The following is a 26988-nucleotide window of genomic DNA, read 5'->3' on the forward strand; positions in this document are numbered from 1 at the left end:
GTCGCGGGTACCAATTCAACAGCACCTGCAAGAAGAGGCCGGTTTGAAGATGTGTTGGTGACTTCGAATATGAGGTCATTCTTTCAGCCGACCCATAAACAGGTGTCATCCGGATCCAGCATCAGGGAACGCCTAGACCGTCAGGTGTCCGACTACATCGGGTTAACAGCCGATGTGGACGATCTGAGGAGTGATGAACCCCTGGACTACTGGGTGGGCAGGCTTGACCTCTGGCCAGAGCTTGCCCAATTTGCAATCGAACTGTTGGCTTGCCCCTCATCCAGTGTCCTGTCCGAAAGGACGTTCAGCGCAGCAGGGGGGATCGTGACCGATAAGCACACTCGCCTAGCTCACGACAGTGTTAACTACCTCACATTTCTAAAAATGAATGAGGCATGGATCTCGGAGGAATTCAACACATGTGACCAGTAGACCATTTATATGTCTATAAACAATTTTTTTAATCGAGCACAGAGACCTTCTTTCTTCATTTGTCTCACTTCCTTGTCCAAAAAAAGCACACCGTACTATATACCCTCCTCTTTGAAGAGGTTGAGCGGTGTCATATTTCTACTGGGGCTGCTTATTATGAGGGGCTCCCACCATCCCTGTGCTGTGGTGACATCCTCCTGGGGCTGTACCTCTGCTGTGCATATTATGAGGGGCTCCCACCATCCCTGTGCTGTGCTGACTTCCTCCTGGAGCTGTACCTCTGCTGTGCATATTTTGAGGTGCTCCCACCATCCCTGTGCTATGCTCATTATGAGGGGCTCCAACCATCCCTGTGCTGTGCTGACTTCCTCCTGGGGCTGCTTATTATGAGGGGCTCCCACCATCCCTGTGCTATGCTCATTATGAGGGGCTCCCACCATCCCTGTGCGATTTCTAGTCACAGTGAGGTGGTGATTTCTGGGCGCAGTGAGGCAGCGATTTCTGGTCGCAGTGAGGTGGCGATTTCTAGTCACAGTGAGGTGGCGTTTGCTGGGCACAGTGAGGCGGCGATTTCTTGTCACAGTGAGGTGGCGTTTGCTGGGCACAGTGAGGCGGCGATTTCTAGTCACAGTGAGGTGGTGATTTCTAGTCACAGTGAGGTGCCGTTTGCTGGGCGCAGTGAGGTGCCGTTTGCTGGGCACAGTAAGGCGGCGATTTCTAGTCACAGTGAGGTGGCGATTTCTGGGCGCAGTGAGGCAGCGATTTCTGGTCGCAGTGAGGTGGCGATTTCTAGTCACAGTGAGGTGGCATTTGCTGGGCACAGTGAGGTGGCGATTTCTAGTCACAGTGAGGTGGTGTTTGCTGGGCGCAGCGAGGCGGCGATTTCTGGGCACAGTGAGGTGGTGTTTGCTGGGCGCAGTGAGGCGTATTTATTGGCAGAACAATGTACTGTATATGTAGTCAGTGCTATGCACGGGGCCCCGCCCCTCTCTAAGCTCCGCCCCCATCTCTAATCTCTCCCTCCCAGCAAGTCTCTGCCCGCTTGAGTCCAAAATTTTGGTCGACCGCTGAACAAATATCCTGCGCATGCGCTAATACAGCTTGAAGCCATAATTTTTCTTGACCAGTGAAGAAAATCTTGGGGTGGGCGGGGCTGCTGCTGACGTTCTCACCATCTGTTCAGCTCCGCCCGCAAGTCTCCGCCCACTCGAGGCTAGAATTTTTCTCCACAGTGAAAATAAATATACAGTGCATGCGCTGTTAATGGCAGGGGATTGGCGCATGCACGGTACAGGCCCGCCGTCAGCCGTTTCAGTGACGGAGCCGCACCGGAAGTGACGGGGTGAATTTCATAGGTCGCAGGAAATTTTAAAACAGCGGTAGCCTGCCAGACGTGTAAAGGAGCAGTTTGTGTCAGGATGTGAAAGGGATACAATGAGAAAGGTGTAACAAAAGGAAGTATCAGACCATCAGTTCTCCCCCTGATAAACAAATAAACAAGTTCATATCTAGTTGGGTCTACAGGATATGCAATTAGCGGACCTCCAGCTGTTGCAGAACTTCAAGTCCCATGAGGCATAGCAAGACTCTGACAGCAATAAGCATAACACCCAGAAGCAGAAGCATGATGGGACTTGTAGTTTTGCAACAGCTGGAGGTCCACTAATTGCAGATCAATAACAGGAAGCTGAAGGAGAAATAGGAGAGAGCTGTCAGTGAAGGAGAAGTGCTCGCCCCTCCATAGAGACAAATGAGGAAAAGATACAGATAAGTGTGTTTCATTTTTTTAAATGTGAGTGCAGATATGAAGTTCAAAATGTGCTTCACACTGTACAAAGAAGTGTATTTATGTTTATTCCATATTATTAATAAATGACCATCAAACATGGCGCAAATTGAAAATGAGGCTTAGAGCGCAGTATCTGGATCTAAGAGAAAGACTTGAAATGCAAAAAAGTGAAAGCGAGGTTTGGAACACAGTATCATCGTCTGAGAACGAGGTTTGATACGCAGAAGAATGAACTTGCTTATTAATCTGACAGCGGGGCTTGGAACGCAGGAGAGTGAGAATGAGGCTTGGAGCGTCGGCATAGCAGGAATAAGGAAGAAAAGAGATAGAGGATCGTAGTGAAAACAGTGTGGGGGAAGATGTGGACACCCTAGATGAGGTATTGGAAAGGTTGGTGATTTATAGAAGGAATAGCTAGGCACTCACCCTAGGTTGACGTTTGATTAGTGGAGGCTGCTGCTGTACACTATTATATTTGACATTGTCATGTGAGAATCATGGAGGCTGCCATTGCTGAACACTCTTATTGAGAATGCTGGTTTCCTCGCTGTCAGCTCAAGCTTTAGCTTCAGTGCTTGCTGAGTAGATAACCCAGAACAATTCTAAAGATTAGGAATTTTTGATAGTTTTATGACGCTTAAAGTGATTGTAAACAAGAAATGTGAGCAAAACATAATCCTCTATACTAGTGTGTACTTGTTTCACCCCAGAGCACCAAGTGTCACTTTTGTCATTTGCTTCCTTCCTCTGCTATGAGCATGAGTCCCTTCTGACATGTTATCCTGACACCAAGAGAAAAAAGGTGACCGAGGAGGGAGCTCCAGATGATTGACAGCCTCAGCTCTGTTCCTGTGTGGAGAGGAGAGGGGGGTTGTCAGTCATCCCTCCCCCTCCAATCAGGTCTCAGATCTCTCTTCACTGAGCTCTGCAGAGTGTAACTTCATCTCTCCACCCCCCCCCCCCCCTTTTCCTTTTTTTTTGACAGCTGAGGCAAGCTTTATAAAATCTGGATTTTGGCTGTAGAGAAGAGGGCAGATAAACAGGTACAACTTGCATAGGAGGATGTGTTTAATCTCTGTCTATCATCTGAGACCAGTCACTTCATTTGGGTATATGGAAGGGTTTACAGCCCTGTCCAATCCTAACTTTACTTGAACTTGCTCCCACCCCCATTCTAAGCCTGTTCTAACTGCCCTGGAAAGGAAAGGTGTGTGTGTGTGTGTGTATATATATATGTACCTATTCTGATGGTGCATGTGTTCAGATCCCAGCACTGGCTTCAGTATAGAGGACAGACAGACAAAAATTGGATGCCCCATAGTAAGCCAATGGGTGACCTCAGCGCCCAGGCTCTGCAGCTACTGTTGGATGATCTCTCCTCTACACTGAAGCCAAGCTCTGGAGAGATCACATGACCAGAGCGCCCTGAGATTAGGTAGGGATCAATATCTTTTCTTTACAGAGCAGTTAGAATGGGGGGTCGGATTATGATTAAAGTGGATGCAAACCCCACTCTCATCCTTTCTAAATGAATATACATGCCTCCTGCATGTCTCTTTACCTGTCAAATGTCTCCCCTCTGTCTGTTATGAGACCCAAAAAACTGTAGAATCTGTGGGTGGAGTAGTGCTGTCAGTGGACTCTCCGCCCACCTCTACACTCCCCAAGCACCGATATTTCTTACACTGAACTTCTGCTGGTCTGGTGGATTATGCTCCATGATCACTAACATCCAGTCAAATGGGTCGCCGTCATATGATGGAGACCCAGAACGGCTGCTTTGCAGGCACAACGTGTTTCTAGTGCACAGCGTGACCCCAATCTCTGTAAAGAGCCACGTCCGCGGCTCTTTAATCATGTAATTGGACACAGCCGGTCACATGTAAACACGGCAATGCCGGTAATCGGTGCTCCTAGCCTTACACTGACAGAGTGTGTGGCGAGGAGAGCCGATCAGCGGCATCTCCTCATGGGGGGGACATCTACACATGTAATCGGGCACTGATCATCAGTGACCTGATTACAATATAGCACCAACAGTGTCACCAATCAGAGCCCATTAGTGATGCTAGTCAGTGCTGGCTATCAGTGTCCATCAATGCCCATCAGTGTCACCCATCAATGCCTATCAGTTGCGCCTATCCGTGGCCACCAGTGCCGTCTGTTAGTGCATATCAATGCCACCTATCGGTGCCCATAAGTGTGGCATATCAGTGCTCATAAGTGCCACCTCATCAATGCCCACCAGTTCAGCCTATCAGTGTCGTCTCATCAGCGCACATTAGTGGAGAAAAATTACTTGGTTACAAAATTTACTGACAGAAACTAAGTTAAAAAAAAAAAAACATTTTTCAAAATTTTAGGTCTTTTTATTTATTTTTGTAAAAAAATGTAAAACCCAGAAGTAATTAACTACCACCAAAAGAAAGCTCTATTTGTGTAAAGAAAATGATAAAAATTTAATCTGAGTACAGTGTAACATGATCGCGCAATAGTCATTACAAGTGCAACAGCGCTGAAAGCTGAAAAATGGCCTGGGCAGGAAGGGGGTGTAAGTGCCCTGTAGGCAAGTGGTTAAACATTGCTTAGTTGGTACTAAGGCCCCTTTCACACTGGGGTGGGAGAGCCATAGTTTTAGAGGCGGTATTCGGCCGCTAGCGAGGCGGTTTTAACCCCCGCTAGTGGCTGAAAAAGGGTTAAAACCACCGGTATAGCCACCCTGCCCCGATTTCAATGGACAGGTGCAGCATATACATCGCTCCTTCATCTCTCCAAATATGCTGCTTGCAGGAGATTTTTTAACGTCCTGCAAGCTCACCGCACCAGTGTGAAAGCCTGGACTTTCACACTGGAGACACAGCAGTGGCTTTTTCAGGGCGCTTTGGAGGCGCTATAGCGGTCCAAAAGTGTACCAATAAAATATTCCCCACAACATTATACCACCAGCCTGAACTATTGATACAAGGCAGGAAGAATCCATTCGTTCTTGTTTACACCAAATTCTGATCTCATTTGAGATGTAAGAGTGTTACAGTGAACAATAATAATATGTTGCATACAGATACAGTAGCATCTAGTTTTAAAACCTCTCCCTTCACAGATCCTACAGACAATGATTTATGAAGTGTAGGAACCCACAGTAACATCCCACTTCAGTTTTTAAAAGGTAAGTGCTCTTATTTCAAAAACTTCCTCCTCCTGTCAGTGTTATGTTTTACTATAGCAGTATTACTTAGTTACTGCCCAATTAATGATTAATGATGGACGAACTTCCGGCGGGACATTTCGCGAACGCCAGTGTCCCAGTGTGCCAACCTGTGCTTGAGCCCCTCCCTCTGCCCGGCCCTTACCCCCACCTATGCAGGGCTCCACTGCAGTGGTCCGGAGGTGCCAGTCCAGTGCTGATCCTCAGCCATGGTGCTGGCACTGCCTGCTGATTGGCTTCTCCGCTGCTATCTCCCTCACTGTCTGAAACCAGCACCGCGATAGAGACTGAGCACTGACACCAGCACCGTGATAGAGAGCACTGACACCACACCAGCACCGAGATAGAGAACACTGATACCAGCAACTCACTGCGGGACCCAAAAATATGACACCGCTCAACCTCTTCAAACAGGAGGGTACGGGCATGTAGTACGGTGTGCTTTTTTTGTACAAGGAAGTGAGCCAAATGTAGAAAAAAGGTCTGTGTGCTCGATTAAATAAATCATTTATAGAGATATACATGGTCTACTGGTTACATGTGTTGAATTCCTCCAAGAACCATGCCTCATTCATTTTTAAAAATGTGAGGTAGTCAACATTGTCGTGAGCTAGGCGAGTACGCTTATCGGTCACGATCCCCCCTGCTGCGCTGAACGTCCTTTCGGACAGGACACTGGATGAGGAGCAAGCCAACAGTTCCATTTCAAATTGTGCAAGCTCTGGCCAGAGGTGAAGCCTGCCCACCCAGTAGTCCAGGGGTTCATCACTTCTCAGAGCGTCCACATGATGCTGGATCTGGATGACAGCTGTCGATGGGTCGGCTGAAAGAATGATCTCGTATCAGAAGTGACCAACACATCTTCAAACCGCCCTCTTCTTGCAGGCGCTGTTGGATTGGTACCCACAACTCTTTCTCTGGGAGTGGGAATTCCTCTGCCAGCACACGCAAAAGCAGAATGCAGCATTTCTCTAAGCAAGGCCTAGAAGTGCTCCATTCTGACAGCCCTCTGTGATGGTGGTAACATTTTTGCAATTTTGTGTTTGTACCGGGGGTCTAAGTACATTGCCACCCAGTACTGGTCCTTGACCATTATGCTTTTTATACGGGGGTCCCTGTTAACACACTGGAGCATGAAGCGCCCCATTTGCACTAAACTGGAAGCGGTGTGGTGGCCTGGCTCCTGCTCATCATCCAGGATAATGTCGTCCTCTCCCCATCCACAGACAACAACGGGGATCCCAGAAAGGTTTAAAGCATGCTCTTCTTGCTCCTCCTCATCTGCCCTGGCACCATCCTCCTCTGACTCCTCTTCAGACTCCTGTTGTTGACTTGTCTCAGAGTAGCCCCCCTGGGAATTCATCCAGCATTACGACTTCCTCATCTTCCTGCTCCTGCTCCTCCATGGCTTGGTCAATGACACAACACAGTGTACGCTCCATAAAGAAGGCATAAGGTATGATGTCACTGATGGCGCCATGGCTGCGACTGACCAGTTTGGGGATCTCATCAAATGCCTGCAGAAGTCTGCATGCGTCGCGCATGAGCAGCCACTGACGCTGTAAAAAAAAACAAGCTCCCCAGAACCTGTTCTGCCGCAGAGTTTGTACAGGTAGACGTTAACTGCACGTTTCTGCTGGAGCAGCCTATCAAGCGTATAGAAGGTTAAGTTCCATCGCGTCAGGCAATCGCAAATAAGACGTCTGACCAGCAGATTGTGTAGCTGCTGAATGTCAGCAAGGCGAGCCATGGCCGTGTAAGATCTGAAATGGGCCGAGATTTTCCTTGCCTGCCGCAAGATGTCCTGGACCCCAGGGTATTTGACAACGAATAGCTGCACGACCAAGTTCAAGAGGTGTGCCATGCATAACGCGTGCATAATTTTGTCCTGTTTCAATTCGCTAAGCAGATTGGCACCGTTGTCACACACCAGTTTACCAACTGTCAAATTGAGCGGTGTTAGCCACTGATCTGCCTGTGAACGCAAAGCTGAAAGGAGTGCAGGGCCAGTGTGGCTCTTGGCTTCCAGACACAACAGACGCAGCACAGCATGGCAACATCTCACCTGCCATGTCGAATAGGTTCTGGGGATCTTGGGCGGCGCAGCGGAAAAGGTGGAGTCAGCCAAGGAGGAGAGGGAGGATGGAGTAGGAGGAGGAGAACAGGCAGGCCTGCATGCAATCCGTGGCGGTAAAACCAAATCTACACAGGTGCCACGGGTTACATGCTTGTCAGCCATCAGAACGTTCACCCAGTGGGCAGTAAAAGTTGTATACCTTCCCTGCCCGTGTTTGCTAGACCAAGTGTCTGTGGTCAGATGTATCTTGGCACCGACGCTGTATGCCAGAGATACATTCACTTGCCGCTGAACATGGCCATATAGCTCTGGGATGCCCTTCTGTGAGAAATACTTCCTTCCTGGGACCTTCCATTGTGGTGTTCCAGTGGCCACAAATTTTCGAAAGGCCTCCGAGTCCACCGGTTTATATGGCAGTAGTTGGCGGGTTATCAGTTCTGACAAGCCAGCGGTCAACCGTTGGGCAAGAGGGTTATCCGGCGTCATCATTTTTTTTTAAGCTCGAACATTTGGCCCACGGAAGTCTGCCTTTTTCCAAAAAAAAACGTGAGGACGGCATGATGGAAGGTGGAGTGGAGGACAATTCTGAGGAGAAGGAGAAGTAGAAGAGGCTGGATGGTGAGAGCCTGGAGTGTGGCTTTGTGGGTTTCGTTGTTCCCACTGGGCTCAGTGATGGCAGCTCATGTGCCTTCCCTATGTCCCTAGGTGAGTGTTGGGCTTACAGTGACTTATGCGTTGACTGCAAAGGCTGAAGATGGCAACACTATTGTCAGCAGCAGACACGTTAAATAAAGCCCACACTGCGGAGCCATGTGCCGGCGTCCTGGGAGCGCCAGATGTGACCATACATGGTTGATGCCTCGCTCCTTATACATTAGCAGTCTGCTTTGTCCCTCCTGTGCAATGTAAGTTCCGCCTGCTTCTCCTCCCTATCTGCTGGTCCATAACTCCCTCTGAACTCCCCTCCTCTTCCTCTCTTGTGGGCACCCACGTGACATCACTAGACACGTCGTCATCATCGACGTCACCTTCCCCACCGCTATAATTAGAGATCTCGGAGTAGGCAGCAACACCGGGTACCAACCTCCTTGGTCTGATCTGGGTACTGTCATCAGACTGCTGAGTGGCGGTTGTTGCTACCTCCTTTTCCTGATCCATCGGCAATGTCTTGTGATGGATCAGAAAATAATTCCTGTGACTCAAGCGGAGGGTATATGGTGTTGGTGGTAGTGTCTTTGGAAGTGTGCACAGCAGAGAGTGAAGAGGGTGCAGATCGAGAGGATGAGGATGGTGCAGAAGAGTAAGGCTGAGTGAGCCACTCAACCAAGTCTGGTGCGTCCTTTGACGTAATCGAACGCACCTTCTGCAATTTGCCACTTTGGCTCAAGCCTGTTGCTCCTGCCCTACCCCTACCACCCCTGCGGAAGGGCCTGCCTCTTCCTCTGCCTGTCATTTTTTTACATGACCCTGTGACAAAAGTCTCTAGAGAAGGGCAGTATATGTGGAAGAAGGTGTATATAACACCCCGCTTCAATCTGTCGTTTTGGGGGGCCACTGGTCTATCACACCAGTTATAATACTTTTTTTCTAATTGCGTTTGTCACTCTTTGTAGTATCACTGCAGAACCGCTCAGCAGTCACAATGCTGCACAGTGGAAATGCACTATACTATGCTTTCTATATTTGAAAGTATTTTATACGTGTATTGCACCCCTATATACTGCACACCAAATAGTACACCTATACCGGTCCTTAAAAGGACCTTTTGTGGACCTGATAGTAGCTAGTGAATTGCAGACTGTCCCTACACTGAGAAACTACAGCTGCAGAATCGGTCAGCAGCACTGCACGCAGTGCACTATAATATGCTTTCTATATTTGAAAGAAAGTATATTATAAGTGTATTATAACCCTATATACTGTACACCTATACCAGTCCTTAAAAGGACTTTTGTGGACCTAATAGTAATAGCTAGTGATTAGACTGACTGTCCCTGCTCCACACAGCGTCCTTTCCCTACACTGACAAAAGACAGAATGTAAAATGGCCCCCAGATCAGGTCTTTTTAAAAGGTAGGGGGTATGTCCATGTGCTGAAATGTCTCGATTGGCTGTCCTGTACCCCATGATGGATGTGTCATGGGTCAAAGTTCTTCACAATGTAAACTAATATGTCCGCCGCGAACAGCGCCAGATGTCCGCCGGTTTGGCGAATCGCGAACAAGCAAAGTTTGCCGCGAACCAACCGCCGGGCGAACCGCAAGGCCATCCCTAATGGTGATCCACAGAACATTTGCTGCAGGTCCCTGGTTACCCCGAATGGTATAAAGGGTTCAATGAAAAATAACTCAAAATGATTTTATTTTTTATTTTTTTTGTTACAGTTGGGAAAACTCACAATTGATGTCATGTTTTTATTACTGTCTGTGACCCCTGTTTTCCTCACTTGCTGTGATGGGGGTGCTGTTGTCACTGTGACAAAAAAAGGCACAGTCAGAAGTTTTAACCCTTTCTTAGGCCTCATTCACATGCTATTTTAGTACCAGCTGAAGCAAGAATCCAGCATATTTCTTTGGATATTTTACAGGTGGATGTGGATATTTTCGGCTTGCCATCCTGTACAAAGCCATTACAGGTGACAGCGACTGCAGCTGTCCAGCAGTGTTCAGATGTGATTGCACATGGAGAGATTATGGGGGTTATTTACAAAAGGCAAATCCACTTTGCACTACAAGTGCAAATTGCACTTAAAGTGCAGTCGTTGTAAATCTGAGGGGTAGATCTGAAATTAGTGAAAGCGCTGCTGATTTTTATCATCCAATCATGTGCAAGCTAAAATGCTTATTTTATTTTATTTTATTTTTTCTTCCCTTGCATGTCCCCATCAGATTTAGAGACTACACTTCCAAGTGCAATTTCAAGTGCGCTTTGCACTTTTAGTGCAAAGTGGATTTGCCTTTTGTAAAAAAAAAAAGACCCTACGTGCGATTAGCGACAAATGATTATCTCTGAATGCAAGCTGTTTAGTTCAGGAATGCTCATCTGTCCCTAACCCAGTGTTTCTCAAATCCAGTCCTCAGGCCCCTCCAACAGGTCATGTTTTCAGGATTTCTCTCAGATGAAACGGCTGTGGTAATTGCTAAGGCAGTGAAACTGATCAAATCACCTGTGAAAAATAATGGAAAACCTGAAAACATGACCTGTTGGGGGGGGGGGCCTGAGGACTGGATTTGAGAAACACTGCCCTAACCTCAGGTAATCACTTCTCTATGCAATTACTTCTGAACACCCACAAAAGGCTGTTCCAACTGTCAGCCTGTCATTGCTTTGTAGAGGCTGAGCAGCTGCAAATATCCACATCCAACTGTGGGAATGAATGACATGAGTGAAAAGGAACATGTGCTTTCTATCAGTCGTGGAGATCGTTCCTTTCAGAGTGTTTGTATTATTTTGTTCAACATAAAAAAAGCAAGGTATTTTATATCCTATTGTCATGCATATGCATGGAAGTCTGCAGTTCTAAAGCAACCCTATAGCCATTTTTAATGACTAGGTCCAGATTTCACCTGGTGTTGCCACCAGGCTGATTATGGCTGGTATTGGATCTGGATTTTAAATGAAAGTTATTGTAAACTCAGTATATCTTTTTAAATAAAAGACAGGCTTATACTTAGCTGAGCGGCTTCAGACCTCCATTTCTCAGGTCCCCCACTGGCTCTCCTGACTCCTCCTCTTCTCAGTATGCCACCACAGGAAGGTGCTTCCTAGCATGGCACACCTGCTGGCTTTATTCTGAGCTGCGCTGCTTGTGTCCATATACACAGACAGCATGGCTCAGGCCCACCCCCTCCTCCCTAGTCACTAGCTTTGATTGACAGCAGCAGGAGCCTATGGCTCCCCCTGTGTCAGCAAAGCCAGTGTGACACCAGAAAGTGAGATGAGAGAGACGCTGCAGACAGGCACAGTGCTGGATCGAGTTAAGACTGAGGTAAGTATTAGGAGGGATGAGGGGGCAATACTTTTATCTAATTATGTTTTACGTTGATGCAAAGAATGCATTAAAGGATAAGTTCTCCTTTGGGAACATGTTATATGTTCCACCCGTTTTTAGAGTGGAACTTGTAACATGTTCCCAATGCTGCAGCCGCTGTACAATCCCGCCCAGGAAGACGTTCCCCAAACCAGCTGTTACTTTTTGAAATCAACGCAGCCTTGCGGGGCTCCACCCACATGCCTGTGTCATTCATTCATTCACACAGCTCCATCCGCCAGACAGATGGAAAGTAGGGTCACCATCCATCTGGATTTGGCGGACAGGATCAAATCGGATAGCAGCGGGTGTCAGCGGACATCTCACTGCTGACATCCGCTGCCCCATTGGTTTGAATGGAGCGTCCGATCAGGTCCGCCTGAAAAACTGACAGGTGGACCTGATGTGAAAATCCGTGTGAAAGGGACTTAAGGCTGGCCATACATTATACAATTTTCTTGTACAATTTCCCTTTAGATTTACAAAAACCATGTAATATGAGGTCAAACCTAAAAACTTTCAATTTATATGCAGTCTGGCAGACTCTTGCACTACATAGTTGAAGGAAATTATCAGTCACTGCTCTGCTCCTCCGGTGCTCACTGGAGTGCTGGGCTGGAGAGGGTGCATGCAGCTGATTTCAGCGCTTAGCCATGTGTTGAGAGCTGGAGCCAGCTGTCAATCAAGCAGCTCGATGGATCCCGACAATATGTTCAGGATTCTTTCAGAGCCTGCTGGAGTGGCTCAGCTGAAAGTGGTCTATAGCCCACTGTCAACCAACTCTAAATTGCAAGAGTGCAAAAGTAAGGGAAGCATTGGCGGCTGGTGTGTTTTTCTTTGGGGGGGTGGTGGAAAACGAGCACCCCGCTTCTAGGTGGCACTGACACCCCCCTCATTGGAATCCATAGTCCACCCTGATATGTACAGTAGATCAGGGGGTCGGACGCATGGATGGGGGGGGTGGGGTGGTGCCCATGCGCCCTCTATGGAAGGGCCTCCAGTGAAGGGCAGTATGTGGGGGAATAAAAAGCTTTTTAATAGTAGACACTTTTTAAATCCATGTTTGCGATTCATTGTTGATATGTTTCTCTTTTCAGCCCCGCATGCCTGGAACAATGTGCACCGTAGTGGCACGCTGTCTAAACACTCTGACCCGCAATTATGTGCATGTGAGACAACTTTCTTCTACAGTGGGCAAGAGCAAACCTGGGGATGATCTCCCAACCTTTCAGTATGTTGGTAAGAGATCCAAAAGGAAGGACCGAGTTTTCGTGTGGGGCTTTTCTTTTACAGGAGCTTTGGGCATTCCCAGCTTTGTAGTACCCGACACAGGAAGAAAAACGCCAAAGCAATACCAGCTTACTCCATATAGGTTGGATATGGATGCAAAGGTAAGATGTACCACAGTTGCCTATAGCTAATGACAGAGCTGTTTAAAGAGCCCTTGTCACCAACATTAAAATGTATTAGGTAAAAGCACAAAACTAGCAAATATTTTAAATGCTTCCTCTCAGTGTTTTCTTCATGTAAAGGTTTTTTTTTTTTTTTTGTGCCTTTGAATTTGCTAGAAAATGTTACTACCTTGGTCGGGTACCCCCTCTCTCCTTGCAAATCCTCTTCTGGGAGTGTCAAATTACTGTCTGTGCCGGCCTATGTCCTCAATCCCTCCCCTAGCCCTCCCACATAACCTTTTTATGCATCGCTGGTGGAGGAACAAAGGAGAATACTATGAGCAGTGCTTCCCAACCTACTTTTCCAGTAAAGGCACCCTTTTAACCGCTTCCGGACCACCTCACGTACATTTATTGCGGCAGGGTGGCCCAGCTGCGCAAAATTTACGTACCTGCATGTGATTTCGTGCACACGGTTTAGGGGCCGGCGCTCCTGCTGTGGTTGGACACAGCGTGAGGCAATCTGCGGGTCCAGCGGCCACGTGGGCTGCAGCAACCCGTGGATCATTCACAAGAGAACTGGACCAATGGTGTGCCGATGTAAACAAAGCACACCTCTGCTCTGTCAGGGAAGAAACGAGAGAGATCGTGTTTCAGCTAAGCTGAATCACAATCTCTCTTTTCCTCCAGTGAATCCACTCCCCCCCCCCCCCCCCCCCAGTTAGTAAAAAAGACCTCCCAGGGAACACATTTAAGCCTCTGATCACTCCTGGTGTTAACCTCTTCCCTGCCAGAGTCATTTATACATTGATCAGTGCATTTTTGTTTTTTTTGTTTTTTAGCACTGATCACTGTATTGGTGTCACTGGTCCCCAAAAAGTGTCACTTAGACCCCTTTTACACTGGGGTGTTTTGCAGGTGCTATAGTGTTAAAAATAGCGCCTGCAAAATGCCCTAAAACAGCTGGGCTTTCACACTGGGGCGCTGCGCTGGCAGGGCGTCAGAAAAGAGTCCTGCCAGCAGCTTCTTAGGAGCACCGCTCCTCTCCATTGAAATCAATGGGGCAGCGCTGTAATACCGCCGGCAAAACGCTGCTATGGGAGTGTTTTGCGGGCGGATTTAACCCCTTTTCGCCCGCTTGCACGGGGGGGTTAAAACCGCCCGCTAATGGCCAAATAGCGCAGCTAAAACAAAGCTAAAAATAGCGCCGCTTTACCGCTGACGCCCGGGGCGGCTCGGTGTGAATGGGGTCTTAGGGTCAGACTTGTCTCGCTGCAATGTCGCAGTCCTGCTAAAAATTACTGATCACCGGCATTACCAATAAAAATAAAAAAATAAAAGTCCATAAATCTATCCCGTAGTTTGTATACGCTATCACTTTTGAGCAAACCAATCAATATCCGCTTATTGGGATTTTTTTTACCAATAATGTGTAGCAGAATACCTATTGGCCTAATTTGATGAAAAACTAATATATATTTTTTTTGTGTTTTATTTATTTTATTTTTTTTGTTTATAGCGTAAAAAATAAGAGGTTATCAAATACCACCAAAAGAAAGCTCTATTTGTGGGGGAAAATTACATATTTGGGTACAGCGTCGCACGACTGCACAATTGTCAGTTTAAGTAAGGCAGTGCCGTATCGAAAAAATGGCCTGGTCACAAAGTGGGTAAAACCTTTTGGCACTGAAGTGGTTAATGTTCTGAAAATCTCAAGGCACCCCATTCTAAAATGTAGAAAATGAAACTAATAGTTTTACATAATGCAGTAGCATCCACACACATAGGACAGCCAACATTAAAGGAGATTTTTTTTTATAAAGCAAACACCTTTGCACTCTGGTACTGACTACAATTCCAGTGTTTTCCTTCTCCCTCAGTTGCTCTCCATCACTCCGCTTACATGATCCCAATGCTGACGTAGTGAGGCAGGGAAGGGGCAAACAAAGATGCAGATGCTCAATGTGCTCTTCAACCAATGACCTCATTGGTTGTTCGGAGGCCAGTGGCTGCCCTGCATGGTGCCCAAGGTTGTAATGATGCACAATAAAAACCTGTGGCTTTGTGTAGCAAACAGGTAGGCTTGAGCCATTCACTGGCTTGTTCATGGGCGTCCGCAGCAGGGGGCAAGGGGGGTCAAGTGCCCCCCCTGGAATCCCCAAGGTGTTGCAGCGGCCAGCAGGGTCTGACGTCGCCGACACCATGATGCATTTTTTTTTTACGGAGTCCGCTGGCGGCTGCATCCTCCTCTCTCTCCTGTGGATCACAGCACTGGCTGGCTCTGTGTTTGGCGGCTGCGCTGTAACACAGTCCCGCCCCCCCCCCCCCCCCCAGAGCTGCCCGTGTGATAGTAGAGAGAATCAATGTTCCGCCTATCACATGAGCCAGTCTGGGGGGGCGGGACCATGTCACAGAGTGGCCGCCGAACACAGAGCCAGCCAGTGCTGTGATCCAGAGGAGGAGATGCTACCCGTACAGCCCACCCTGTGTGCCACAGTGCCTGGATAGGAGGATCGGGGGGGCTGCAGGGGGCCCATCTGCCAATTCTCCTATCCAACTTTATTTTACTGCCCCCAGTTCACCTTGTGCTCCCTGCCCTCCCCCCCAGTGCTCTCCTCCACCTCCACACTCTCCTGCCTTCCAGTGCTCTCCTCCACCACCACCACACTCTCCTGCCCCCCCCCCCCCCCCACAGTTTTCTCCTCCCCTGTTCTTGCTGCCCCCCTGCTCTCCAACTCTCCCCATCCTTCTCTAGCCACCATCCCAGTGCTCTCCACTCCCCCCAATGCTCCCCCCTGTTCTCCCCCCAGTGCTCTCCACTCCCCCAGTGCCCCCCCACAGTGCTCTCCACTCCCCCCAGTCCTCTCCCCTCCGTGCTCTCCCCCTGTCCTTTCCCCCCCAGTGCCCTCCACTCCCCCCAGTGCTCTCCCCCCCCTGTTCTCCCCCCTGTTCTTCCCCCCCCCCGTGCTCTCCCCCCAGTGCTCTCCCTTCATTCTTTCCCCCCAGTGCTCTCCCTTCATTCTTTCCCCCCCAGTGCTCTCCCTCCCTGTCCCCCCCCCCCCCCAGTGTTCTCCACTCCCCCAGAGTATTCTTTCTGCAGAAGGTGGTCCCGAGCGGAGCCGAGAGTAGCCAAGTGTACTTGGCTCGGCTCACAGTCACGCCCAGTCCCTGTGTTATGTCCATCATAGGGCGGGACTGGGCATGACTGTGAGAGGTGGGGAGCTGAGTACACTCGGCTATGTATCTCGGTGGGGCCCCCTATTGGGCAGGGCCCATGGGCTTGAGCCCAGTCAAGCCCAATGGTAAGTCCAGCCCTGAGCAGCCCCCTTACATCAGAGTGTCCCATCACCAGCCCCCTTACAACAGAGTGTCCCATCACCAGCCCCCTTACATCAGAGTGTCCCATCACCAGCCCCCTTACATCAGAGTGTCCCATCACCAGCCCCCTTACATCAGAGTGGCCCACTGAGCCATCGGCCCACCTGGAAACTCCCGGTAGTCCCGATGGCCAGTACATGCCTGCTCAGGTGGCTGCGTACCATGCCCATATAGCCTAGAGCATGTACATCTTTTTACATTGCAATACATCTGTTGTTGCCATATTTTTATCTTGATGAAAACAGCCTATACAGTAACAGTATGATATCAAAATATGGCCACAACAGATGTATTGCAATGTAAAAAGATGTACATTCTGTAGGCTATATGGGCATGGAACACAGCCGCTAGAGTAACTTCCAATACAAAGTGAAGATGAATTATCTGTTATATAACACATATGTATTACCGGTGGAAAGATTTTCATGAGATTGTCGAAAAGGGGCGAAGCATGGGGGGCCTTAAAACGATGCCCCCCCCTTGGAAAAAGTTCTGCGGACCCCCATGGGCTTGTTGGCAATTTTTTGCCATTTTTCCAAGGCAACCCTGAAGAACTCAGAAGGCACCCAAGGGACAGGTATAACGTGTCAGTTAATGACCGCTCTGAGTTTGGGTTTCTGACATCACATGCGAGATGGCGGTACCCAGCAGTGGTCTTGGGGTTCCTTGTCTACACAAGGAAGTCATTAACAGGGAAATAACATGTGTAAGAAGTGCAAATATAATCTTATGGGAACATTTTTGTTGAAATGAATGGTCTGTGGGGGGGAGGGGCTCTCTTTTTAAGCCTTTGAATATATGAAAATGATTAACCAAAACCATGTACAATTGTAATCTACAATAAAGCATACACAGACAAAAGTGAGCGTGTTATGCACTTTTAACAGCCTCGTTGAGCATTTGTAGACTAGAATTTTCGCAAGATATTTTGCTTCCATAGTCTTAGTGGGGGGTGTATCAATGAACCATAAATGTATACTTGAAGCTGAAATAATATGCTGTTTTAGGTATTTTTGCCAATACGGTAGAAGTCACTTATATTGATAAGTGGCATATTACTAAATCACCTGCTTATCTCTTGTAGTGTGCTTCCATCTTGTGCAGTGTCAAATTTCCTTTTATTATGAAGAACACCTTTTTAAAAAAAAAAAAGTTAATGAATCCTATCTCCCAGGGGACAGCCGCCTTCCTGAGATAGACAGAAAAGTCATCAACAAGACACTAAGGCTTGGTTCACATATATACAAATTGGATGCGCATCAGATTCGCATAACATGTGAATCGGACCAGCTTTCAATGAAATATACATATTTTATATAAAAATGTCTTCATCAGTTTAGACCAATATGCATTCTATATATTTTTGGTAAAAAAATAAAAATAAATCGCAATAAGCATGTATTGATTGGTTTGCACAAAAGTTATAGCGTCTACAAAATAGGGGATAGATTTATGGCATTTTTATTTATTATTATTATATATTTATTTCAGGTACTTTACGTAGCACTTGACATATACATTATATATTTACATCAGTCCCTACCCTCAGGCCGCGTACACACGCGGGGACTGTTCGCCCAACTTTGTCCGCTGAACAGTGTTTCGGCGGACAGTCCGCCCGTGTGTGGGCTTTCAGCGGACAGTTTCAGCGGACAGTCTGCTGAACAAAGTTTTTCGGAAATTCCGAAAAACTGTCCGCTGAAACTTGGTTTCAGCGAACAGTCCCCTCGTGTGTAGGCTTGTTCGTCAAACTAAGTTCCGCGCATGCTCAGAAAGGATTTACACGCCGAAAGTTGTAATGCAGTGTATAGGACGTTGTATTTTCCGTCCCGTCGTACGTGCCGTTCACGTCATCGCGCACGGTTTCAGCAAACTGTTCGTTCGTCGTGTGTGGGCAAGTCCGTCCATGCTAATTTTGAGCGGACTGTTCGCTGAAACTGTTTGACGGACAAAGTTGAGCGAACAGTCCCCGCGTGTGTACGCGGCCTCAAGGAGCTTACACTCTAAGGTCCCTAACACACATTCATACATACACATACTAGGGCCAAATTAGACAGGATCCAATTAACCTATCAGCATGTCTTTGAAGTGTGGGAGGAAACCAGAGTACCCAGAGGAAGCCCACGCAAGCACAGGGAGAACATGCAAACTCCTGGAAGGTAGTGTCATGGTTGGGATTAGAACTAGCGGCCCTTTTTACTGCTAGGTGAAAGTGCTAACCACTACACCACTGTGCTGTGATCAGCGATTTTTAGTGGGACTGCTACAATGCGGCAGATAGTTCGGACACTGTTGTCACTTTTTTAGGACCAGTGACATTACAGTGATCCGAGGTGAAACTAGCCACCGATCACTGTATAAAAGACACTGGCATGGAAGGGGTTAACACTAGGGGGCGATCAAGCTGTTAAGTGTTTCCTAGGGAGGTGTTTCTAACTGTGGGGGGGGGGGGAGTGTACTGACTGGGAGTAGAGAGATAGCTGTTCCTAATCACCAGGAACAGACAATCTCTCTGAACTCTCCTGACAGAATGGGGATCTATTTGTTTACATTGCCAGATCCCCATTCTTCCTCTCTGAGGAGCAATTGGGGGAGGCCGGCAGACATCACAGGCGCTGGACTCGTGCATTGGTTTCCCCTGCGCCCACAGTAACGCGTGCACAAAACCACGTACGGGTATGTCATTTTGCACAATAGGGCCACCCTCCCGCAGTATATATGCAGTGGGCGTTCCTTAAGTGGTTTAAGCATATTATACAGCACAGTGCTTGTACTGTGTAATTTGGCCCCCTGTATCACCTGAAATACCTAGCTGATCCTGCCTGGTCCCCCCCCCCATTTTGTAAACTGACCACAGTATACAGTGCCTTGCGAAAGTATTCGGCCCCCTTGAACTTTTCAACCTTTTGCCACATTTCAGGCTTCAAACAAAAAGATATAAAATTTCTTGTCTAAATTTTTTTTTTTTGTGAAGAATCACCAACAAGTGGGACACAATTGTGAAGTGGAACGAAATCTATTGGATTTTTGAAACTTTAACTAATAAAAAAATGAAAAGTGGGGCGTGCAAAATTATTCTGCCCCCTTGCGTTAATACTTTGTAGAGCCACCTTTTGCTGCGATTACAGCTGCAAGTCGCTTGGGGTATGTCTCTATCAGTTTTGCACATCGAGAGACTGAAATTCTTGCCCATTCTTCCTTGCAAAACAGCTCGAGCTCAGTGAGGTTGGATGGAGAGCGTTTGTGAACAGCAGTTTGCAGCTCTTTCCACAGATTCTCGATTGGATTCAGGTCTGGACTTTGACTTGGCCATTCTAACACCTGGATACGTTTATTTGTGAACCATTCCTTTGTAGATTTTGCTGTATGTTTGGGATCATTGTCTTGTTGGAAGATAAATCTCCGTCCCAGTTTCAGGTCTTTTGCAGCCTCCAACAGGTTTTCATCCAGAATGGTCCTGTATTTGGCTGCATCCATCTTCCCCTCAATTTTAACCATCTTCCCTGTCCCTTCCCTGCTGAAGAAAAGCAGGCCCAAACCATGATGCTGCCACCACCATGTTTGACAGTGGGGATGGTGTGTTGAGGGTGATGAGCTGTGTTGCTTTTACGCCAAACATATCGTTTTGCGTTGTGGGCAAAAAGTTTGATTTTGGTTTCATCTGACCAGAGCACCTTCTTCCACATGTTTGGTGTGTCTCCCAGGTGGCTTGTGGCAAACTTTAGACGAGACTTTTTATGGATATCTTTGAGAAATGGCTTTCTTCTTGCCACTCTTCCATAAAGGGCAGATGTGTGCAGTGTACGACTGATTGTTGTCCTATGGACAGACTCTCCCACCTCAGCTGTAGTTCTCTGCAGTTCATCCAGAGTGATCATGGGCCTCTTGGCTGCATCTCTGATCAGTCTTCTCCTTGTCTGAGCTGAAAGTTTAGAGGGACAGCCAGGTCTTGGTAGATTTGCAGTGGTCTGATACTCCTTCCATTTCAAAATGATCGCTTGCACAGTGCTCCTTGGGATGTTTAAAGCTTGGGAAATCTTTTTGTATCCAAATCCGGCTTTAAACTTCTCCACAACAGTATTACGGACCTGCCTGGTGTGTTCCTTGGTCTTCATGATGCTCTCTGCGCTTTCAACAGAACCCTGAGACTATCACAGAGCAGGTGCATTTATACAGAGACTTTATTACACACAGGTGGATTCTATTTATCACCATCAGTCATTTAGGACAACATTGGATCATTCAGAGATCCTCGCTGAACTTCTGGAGTGAGTTTGCTGCACTGAAAGTAAAGGGGCCGAATAATTTTGCACGCATCACTTTTCAGTTTTTTATTTGCTAAAAAAGTTTAAAATATCCAATAGATTTCATTCCACTTCACAATTGTGTCCCACTTGTTGGTGATTCTTCACAAAAAATTAAAATGTTATATCTTTATGTTTGAAGCCTGAAATGTGGCAAAAGGTTGAAAAGTTCAAGGGGGCCGAATACTTTCGCAAGGCACTGTATAATGGCTGCTGAGCCCTAACACTGTGGTCCGTTTTATTTGCCTCCATCATCCACAACTCTCCTCTCTCCTCTCTGCTCTCCTGTATCCTCCTCTGTCTTCTGTCCTCTCTCCTCTCTTTCCCCCCTCCCCTCCCTTCCTGTCAGCTCTTACAAGCAGGGGGGTCCTCTCGCTAAAAATACTCCTAAAGCTCTTAAATTTGCCCACAAACATCCCTTTTTGCTAAAGTGTCCCAGTGTCTGTGCTTTATAAATAAAATACCGCTATATACCTGATTTCAGAGTGCTGCTCGTCGATCTCGTCCTCCCCTCCCAAGTGACATCAGGGAGGGTCTCTCAGCCCCTCCCACTTTAGGTGTCAGATCGGGGGAGGGGAGAGCTGGCCGGTCACGTGGTATATAACATTTTATTTATAAAGCACAGACTCGGGGACACTTGTCATTAGCAAACAGGGATGTTTGTGTAAAGTTAACAGAGTGGCTTAAAGGAGAAGTCCAGCCAAAACTCGTTTGGCTGGGCTTCTCGATGGATCACAAGAGTGCAGTTCGTTCTCTGCTGACGTCACAGGTATCAGTCTAGGCACTGCATCATCGCGACAATAAAGTGGATCCGCCAGGTGCCTGGACTGACACCCGTCTCAGCCTCTCAGTGAGCCACTGAGATCCTGAGATGGCCGCTCCACATCCCTCCACAGCTTGGCGCTCCAATGAGCATGGAGAGAGATGAGCAGAGAGCTGTGACTGACAATCTACAGCTCTCTGCTCACAGAGCTCTGAAAACTGAGTGAACATGTTCAGAGGCGCCAGGAGACAATGCTGCATTCACCTAGGTTAGTGTGAATCTGCAAAAAAAGAGAAACCCATACTTCTCATTTAACAACCACTTTAACCACTTCAGCTCCGGAAGATTTTACTCCCTTATTGACTAGGCCATTTTTTGCGATATGGCACTGCATTATTTTAACTGACAATTGCACGGTTATGCAAAGTTGTACCCAAATAAAATTGATGTCCTGTTTTTTTCCCCACAAATAGTTTTATTGTGGGGGTATTTGGGCACCTGTTGTTTTTTTTTTTTTTTTTTTTTTTTTTGTGCTACAAACAAATAAAAAGGCGTCAATTTTGGAAAAAATAAATAAAATAAAACATAATTTTTTTACTTTCTGCTATAAAATATTTCCAATATTTTATTTATTTATTTATTTATTTTTTAAATCTCATGTCTTCATCAATTTTTAGGCCAATATGTATTCTGCTACATATTTTTGGTAAAAAAAAATACCATTAAGTCTATATTGATTAGTTTGCACAAGTTATAGCATCTACAAGCTATGGTATATTTTTATGGAATTTTTTTTTTTTTCACTAGTAATGGCAGCGATCAGCGATTTTTTTTTTTTTTTTTTTTTTTTTGTTTGTTTGCAGGACAACGACATTGCGGTGGACAAATCAGACACCTAACTGACACTTTTTACACTTTTTTGGGGGACCAGTGACACCAATGCAGTGACCAAAGCTAAAAATATGCACTATTACTGTACTGATGACACAGGCAGGGAAGGGGTTAACATCAGAGGCAATCAAAGGGTTAAGTGTGCTCCAAAATCTCCATCTTCTTCCCTGTCAGAACAGCGATCTTCCTTGTTTACATAGCCTCACTGGTGAACAATCACAGGTGGCCAGCGGACATCTGGTCCCCCAAACCCGCTGATTGGCATCCCGTGTCCAATAAGGGTGCAATCTCGTCTCCGGCAGTCCGTGCACTCCACCCAGTGGCTATTGCATGAAATTACACAGGTACATGATTTTGTGCAATAGAGCAGTAAATATGCAGTAGGCAGTCCACAAGTGGTCAATACATTCATAATAACTGCAGGAGACATAACTCCTAGAGAGTGACAAGATATATCTTCAATAATCCATAGTTCTTTCTAAATGATGTGACCATTACCATCAAGGTCAAATGATGGCATTGAGCTTCTCCAAAGAATTACCTGTAATCTAAAATAAATATGATTGTGTAACCCAAGTGCAAAATGGCAGCACCTTCATTGTAGCCTTGTTGGAGAGGGGCAGTAAGGGAACCTACTGCTGCAAGATCTCCCTTTGTACTATATAACACATTGATGTTATATGGCACCAGGGAGCCATAAGGTTTTGCATACAGTGGGGAAAATTATTATTTGATCCCCTGCAGATTTTGTAAGCTTTCCCACTTACAAAGAAATGAAGGATCTATAAATGTTATCATGGGTGTATTTTTAAATGATAGAGACAGAATATTAACCAAAAATCCAGAAAAAACGTAACAAATGCTACAAATTAAGTTGCAGTTCAGTGAGTAAAATAAGTATTTGTTCCCCAAGCAAACCATGACTTAGTACTTGGTGGAGAAACCCTTGTTGGCAAGTACAGAGGTAAGACGTTTCTGGTTTGCACACATTTTGGTCCACTTTTCTTTACAGATCTTCCCTAACTCCTCAAGATTTTTTGGCTGTCTCTTGGCAACTCAAAGTTTCAGCTCCCTCCATAAATTTTCTATCGAATTAAGGTCTGGAGACTGGCTAGGCCACTCCATGACCTTAATATGCTGCTTCTTGAGCCACTCCCTTGTTGCCTTGGTGGTATGTTTTCGGTCATTGTCATGCTGGAAGACCCATCCATGACCCATCTTCAATGTTCTGGCTGAGGGAAGAAGGTTCTTATCCAAGATTTTACAATACATGGCGCCGTCTATTGGCCCCTCAAGGCGGCAAAGTTGGCCTGTACCTTTTATCAGAGAAACATCCCCAAAGGATTATGTTTCCACCTCTGTGCTTGACTATAGGGATGGTGTTCTTAAGGTCATAGGTCAGCATTTCTCTTCCTCCAAACACGGGGAAAACCTTCTTTCCTCAGCCAAAACACTGAAGATACCAGTACTGTAAGATGATTCAACCCAGGACACCACTCAAAGCTGAAATATTAGTTCTTGATGGAGTTGACTGGTGTTTTACTTTAATAACTGGTTGCTTTGACTTTTTATGTTTTTTCATAGATTTCATCTGCATCCTGTGGGTATGGCTTTACCCTATTATCTTCTATGACAACAGATGTCACAAAAGTTTGGGGAATGGGACTAAATAAGGATTCCCAGATTGGCTTTCACAGGAGCAGGCGAGATCGAAGTAAGGATACTATCTGCATGAAAAAATAACATAATTTCACTGCTGTAGTTGCACTCCGGATTGCATGTATAACTGCATGTTGTGGTAAAGCATCTTGGGGACATGTTTTCTTCCTCCTTTTGCAATCCTGGGAAGGAATCTAGTTAGTATGCTCAATGTCGAGAAGAAATCCTGTCCACCTGTGAGGCTGAAGTCTTATTTTAAAAGGTTGAACGTGATTGAACTAAATATTACTGTGTATCGCTGATAACCAGAAAAGAGAGCTATAGGACTGAATGTCCCTCATTTTTGTGTAGGTGGATATTCGAGTTTGAACTCAAAATGTAGTTTAAATAAAACACATTTTGTTGTTAATATATATTGTGCACAAGTACGTATTTTATAGAAATCTAATCTTCCTCCACTGTGCTACATGTATTTTTTTTTTCACTTTTATATATTATGTTTGTTTATAGCAAAGGGTTACGAGCACATCCTGGAACCATCACCAGTACCTCTGCCTTTGGACAAGCCACAGGAAACTCGAGTTTTGCAGGTGTCGTGTGGCAGGGCACATTCTCTCATCCTAACGGATAATGAAGGAGGTATATAACCCAACAGTGAGGCATTTCTGTAATTTTTTTACTCTGCATTTATAGATGCATAGAAGCAGACTCCCAATGCTGTTTAGATTCTGTATGTATATACTTTAATATAATAAAAAAAGCAATGGCTGTCCCTAAAATAAGAGCTTTCAGTCAGTTTACCTTAGTCGAACTAAAGGCAAAATGTGTGTTTTTTTTTTTTTTTTGTTTTTTTTTAAGAGAGCAAGGGAGGGTTATAGCCCCTGTCAGTAGTTTTCCCAAGTCGGGAAGTTAGAGGCAATCTTTCTAAATGAAGGAATACCTGGTTGTCAGCAAGGTCACCAGAACTATTGTCCCTATTGGAAGATTACTGTGCTGGGGACAACCCAAATGTAGAATTTCCTTCCACATTCAATTTTGGTGGTAACAGTAAACATGAAAAATAGAGAGGGCTAATCTCCATAATGGGGGAATAGACAGTAATGAGAACCTGACGAGTTCTAATCTCTTTCCATTCTGTCAAAAAAAAAATTATTCTTTAGGGTAGGTTCACATTGGAGGCGGGTTTGAAATCGTGCGAGTTCAGGTGAACTGCCTTGATTTAAAACCTGCATTTTAATGCGAGTTTGGGGGGGGGGGCGATTTGAAAGACTTCTGTGCGGGTTCATGCACAGATGTCTATTGAAATCGCCCCTGAAGTTGCCAAAAGTAGTGCAGAAACTACTTGGAAATCGGTTCGGTGCCGCAAAGTTCAGCAGTGCCTGAATGATTTATTGAGCATGTAATCTGGGCTCCCAGTACTCAAGATTTAATTTTTTAATTTTTCTTTATAATTATATATATATATATATATATATATATATATATATATATATATATATATATATATATATATATATATATATATATATATATATATATATATACACAGTGGTGTGAAAAAGTGTTTGCCCCCTTCCTCATTTCCTGTTCCTTTGCATGTTTGTCACACTTAAGTGTTTCGGAACATCAAACCAATTTAAACAATAGTCAAGGACAACACAAGTAAACACAAAATGCAATTTGTAAATGAAGGTGTTTATTATTAAAGGTGAAAAAAAATCCAAACCATCATGGCCCTGTGTGAAAAAGTGATTGCCCCTAAACCTAATAACTGGCTGGGCCACCCTTAGCAGCAACAACTGCAACCAAGCGTTTGCGATAACGTGCAATGAGGCTTTTACAGCGTCCTGGAGGAATTTTGGCCTACTCATCTTTGCAGAATTGTCCTAATTCAGTTACATTAGAGGGTTTTCGAGCATGAACGGCCTTTTTAAGGTCATACCACAACATCTCAATAGGATTCAGGTCAGGACTTTGGCTAGGCCACTCCAAAGTCTTCATTTTGTTTTTCTTCAGCCATTCGGTGGTGGACTTGCTGGTGTGTTTAGGATCATTGTCCTGCTGCAGAACCCAAGTTCGTTTCAGCTTGAGTACACGAACAGATGGTCGGACATTCTCCTTCAGGATCTCTTGGTAGACAGCAGAATTCATAGTTCCTTTTATCACGGCAAGTCTTCCAGGTCCTAAAGCAGCAAAACAGCCCCAGACCATCACACTACCACCACCATATTTTACTGTTGGTATAATGTTCTTTTTATGAAATGCAGTGTTCCTTCTACGCCAGATATACTTGGACACACACCTTCCAAAGAGTTCCACGTTTATTGAATTCAATGCGAACCATTAAATTAGTTAGCACTTTCTTGCAGTGCTAGTTTCCCAGTTTCAACTCTGGTTTCCTTCCACACTCCGAAGACAGGTTAATTGGCTCCTGTCTAAATTGGCACTAGTATGTGGATGTACGCATGTAAGGTAGGGGCCCTAAGCTGGCCAAAGACTATGCGAATTAGCTCAGTGGTTGGCCCTGCTGGCAACACTCTATTCCACAAAAGTCAATCGTTTGATCAACGTGTTTGTTTTTTTTTGTTTTTTTGAGGGAGCTTACTTGAAAATGATCAGCTGAACAGTGACTGCATCCAAAAAGATGCAGCCGCTGTTTGGGTAGTGTGTCAGCCAGGAGGGTGGACTGTAAAAATACACAAACCACAGAGGAAGAATTGTCCATCTGCGCTCTATAGCATGGAAGGAGGGGTGTGTTTTTTGTTTTTTGTTTTGTTTTTTTCGTTTAGTCCTAGGCTGAACAAAAAAACTATCTGTGCATGGGCAGCTTTAGATTGTTCTTATCTTTCAAAGGAATATGACAAATACAGTATTATTTGCATTTTAAATAGAATGTCTGTCATCAGTGTTATCAGTTAACCATAAGAACCTTATTTAGTTGACCACAAAGCCCACACAATTTTTATTTTTTTTCTTTGATAGGGAATATACGGAGTATGCATGCAAAGTTAAATGAAACAAGTACAGTGCCTTGCAAAAGTATTCGCCCCTTGACATTTTTGGTGTTTT

General features: G+C 45.8%; 1 protein-coding gene across 8 annotated transcripts in view; it reads left to right on the forward strand.

Annotated features, from left to right (window-relative positions):
• Positions 1 to 2461: 2461 nt before the first annotated feature.
• RCC1L (RCC1 like) overlaps positions 2462 to 26988 on the forward strand; it is a 45482-nt gene continuing 20955 nt past the window's right edge. The window contains exons 1-5 of one of the 8 annotated variants that reach the window (XM_077482381.1): positions 2462 to 2600; positions 5322 to 5387; positions 12631 to 12924; positions 23845 to 23974; positions 24430 to 24558. In XM_077482381.1, the coding sequence (XP_077338507.1) occupies positions 12637 to 12924; positions 23845 to 23974; positions 24430 to 24558 (547 nt within the window). In that variant the 5' untranslated portion in view covers positions 2462 to 2600; positions 5322 to 5387; positions 12631 to 12636. Of the gene's footprint in view, positions 2612 to 3240; positions 3265 to 5321; positions 5388 to 12630; positions 12925 to 18784; positions 18979 to 23844; positions 23975 to 24429; positions 24559 to 26988 lie in introns of those variants that run through there. The other 7 variants (XM_077482382.1, XM_077482383.1, XM_077482386.1 and 4 more) reach the window with 7 other exon arrangements.

Source organism: Lithobates pipiens, unplaced genomic scaffold (assembly GCF_037356315.1).
Source record: "Lithobates pipiens isolate NorthernLeopardFrog02 unplaced genomic scaffold, aLitPip1_a1.2 Scaffold_16, whole genome shotgun sequence".
Lineage (NCBI taxonomy): Eukaryota > Metazoa > Chordata > Amphibia > Anura > Ranidae > Lithobates > Lithobates pipiens.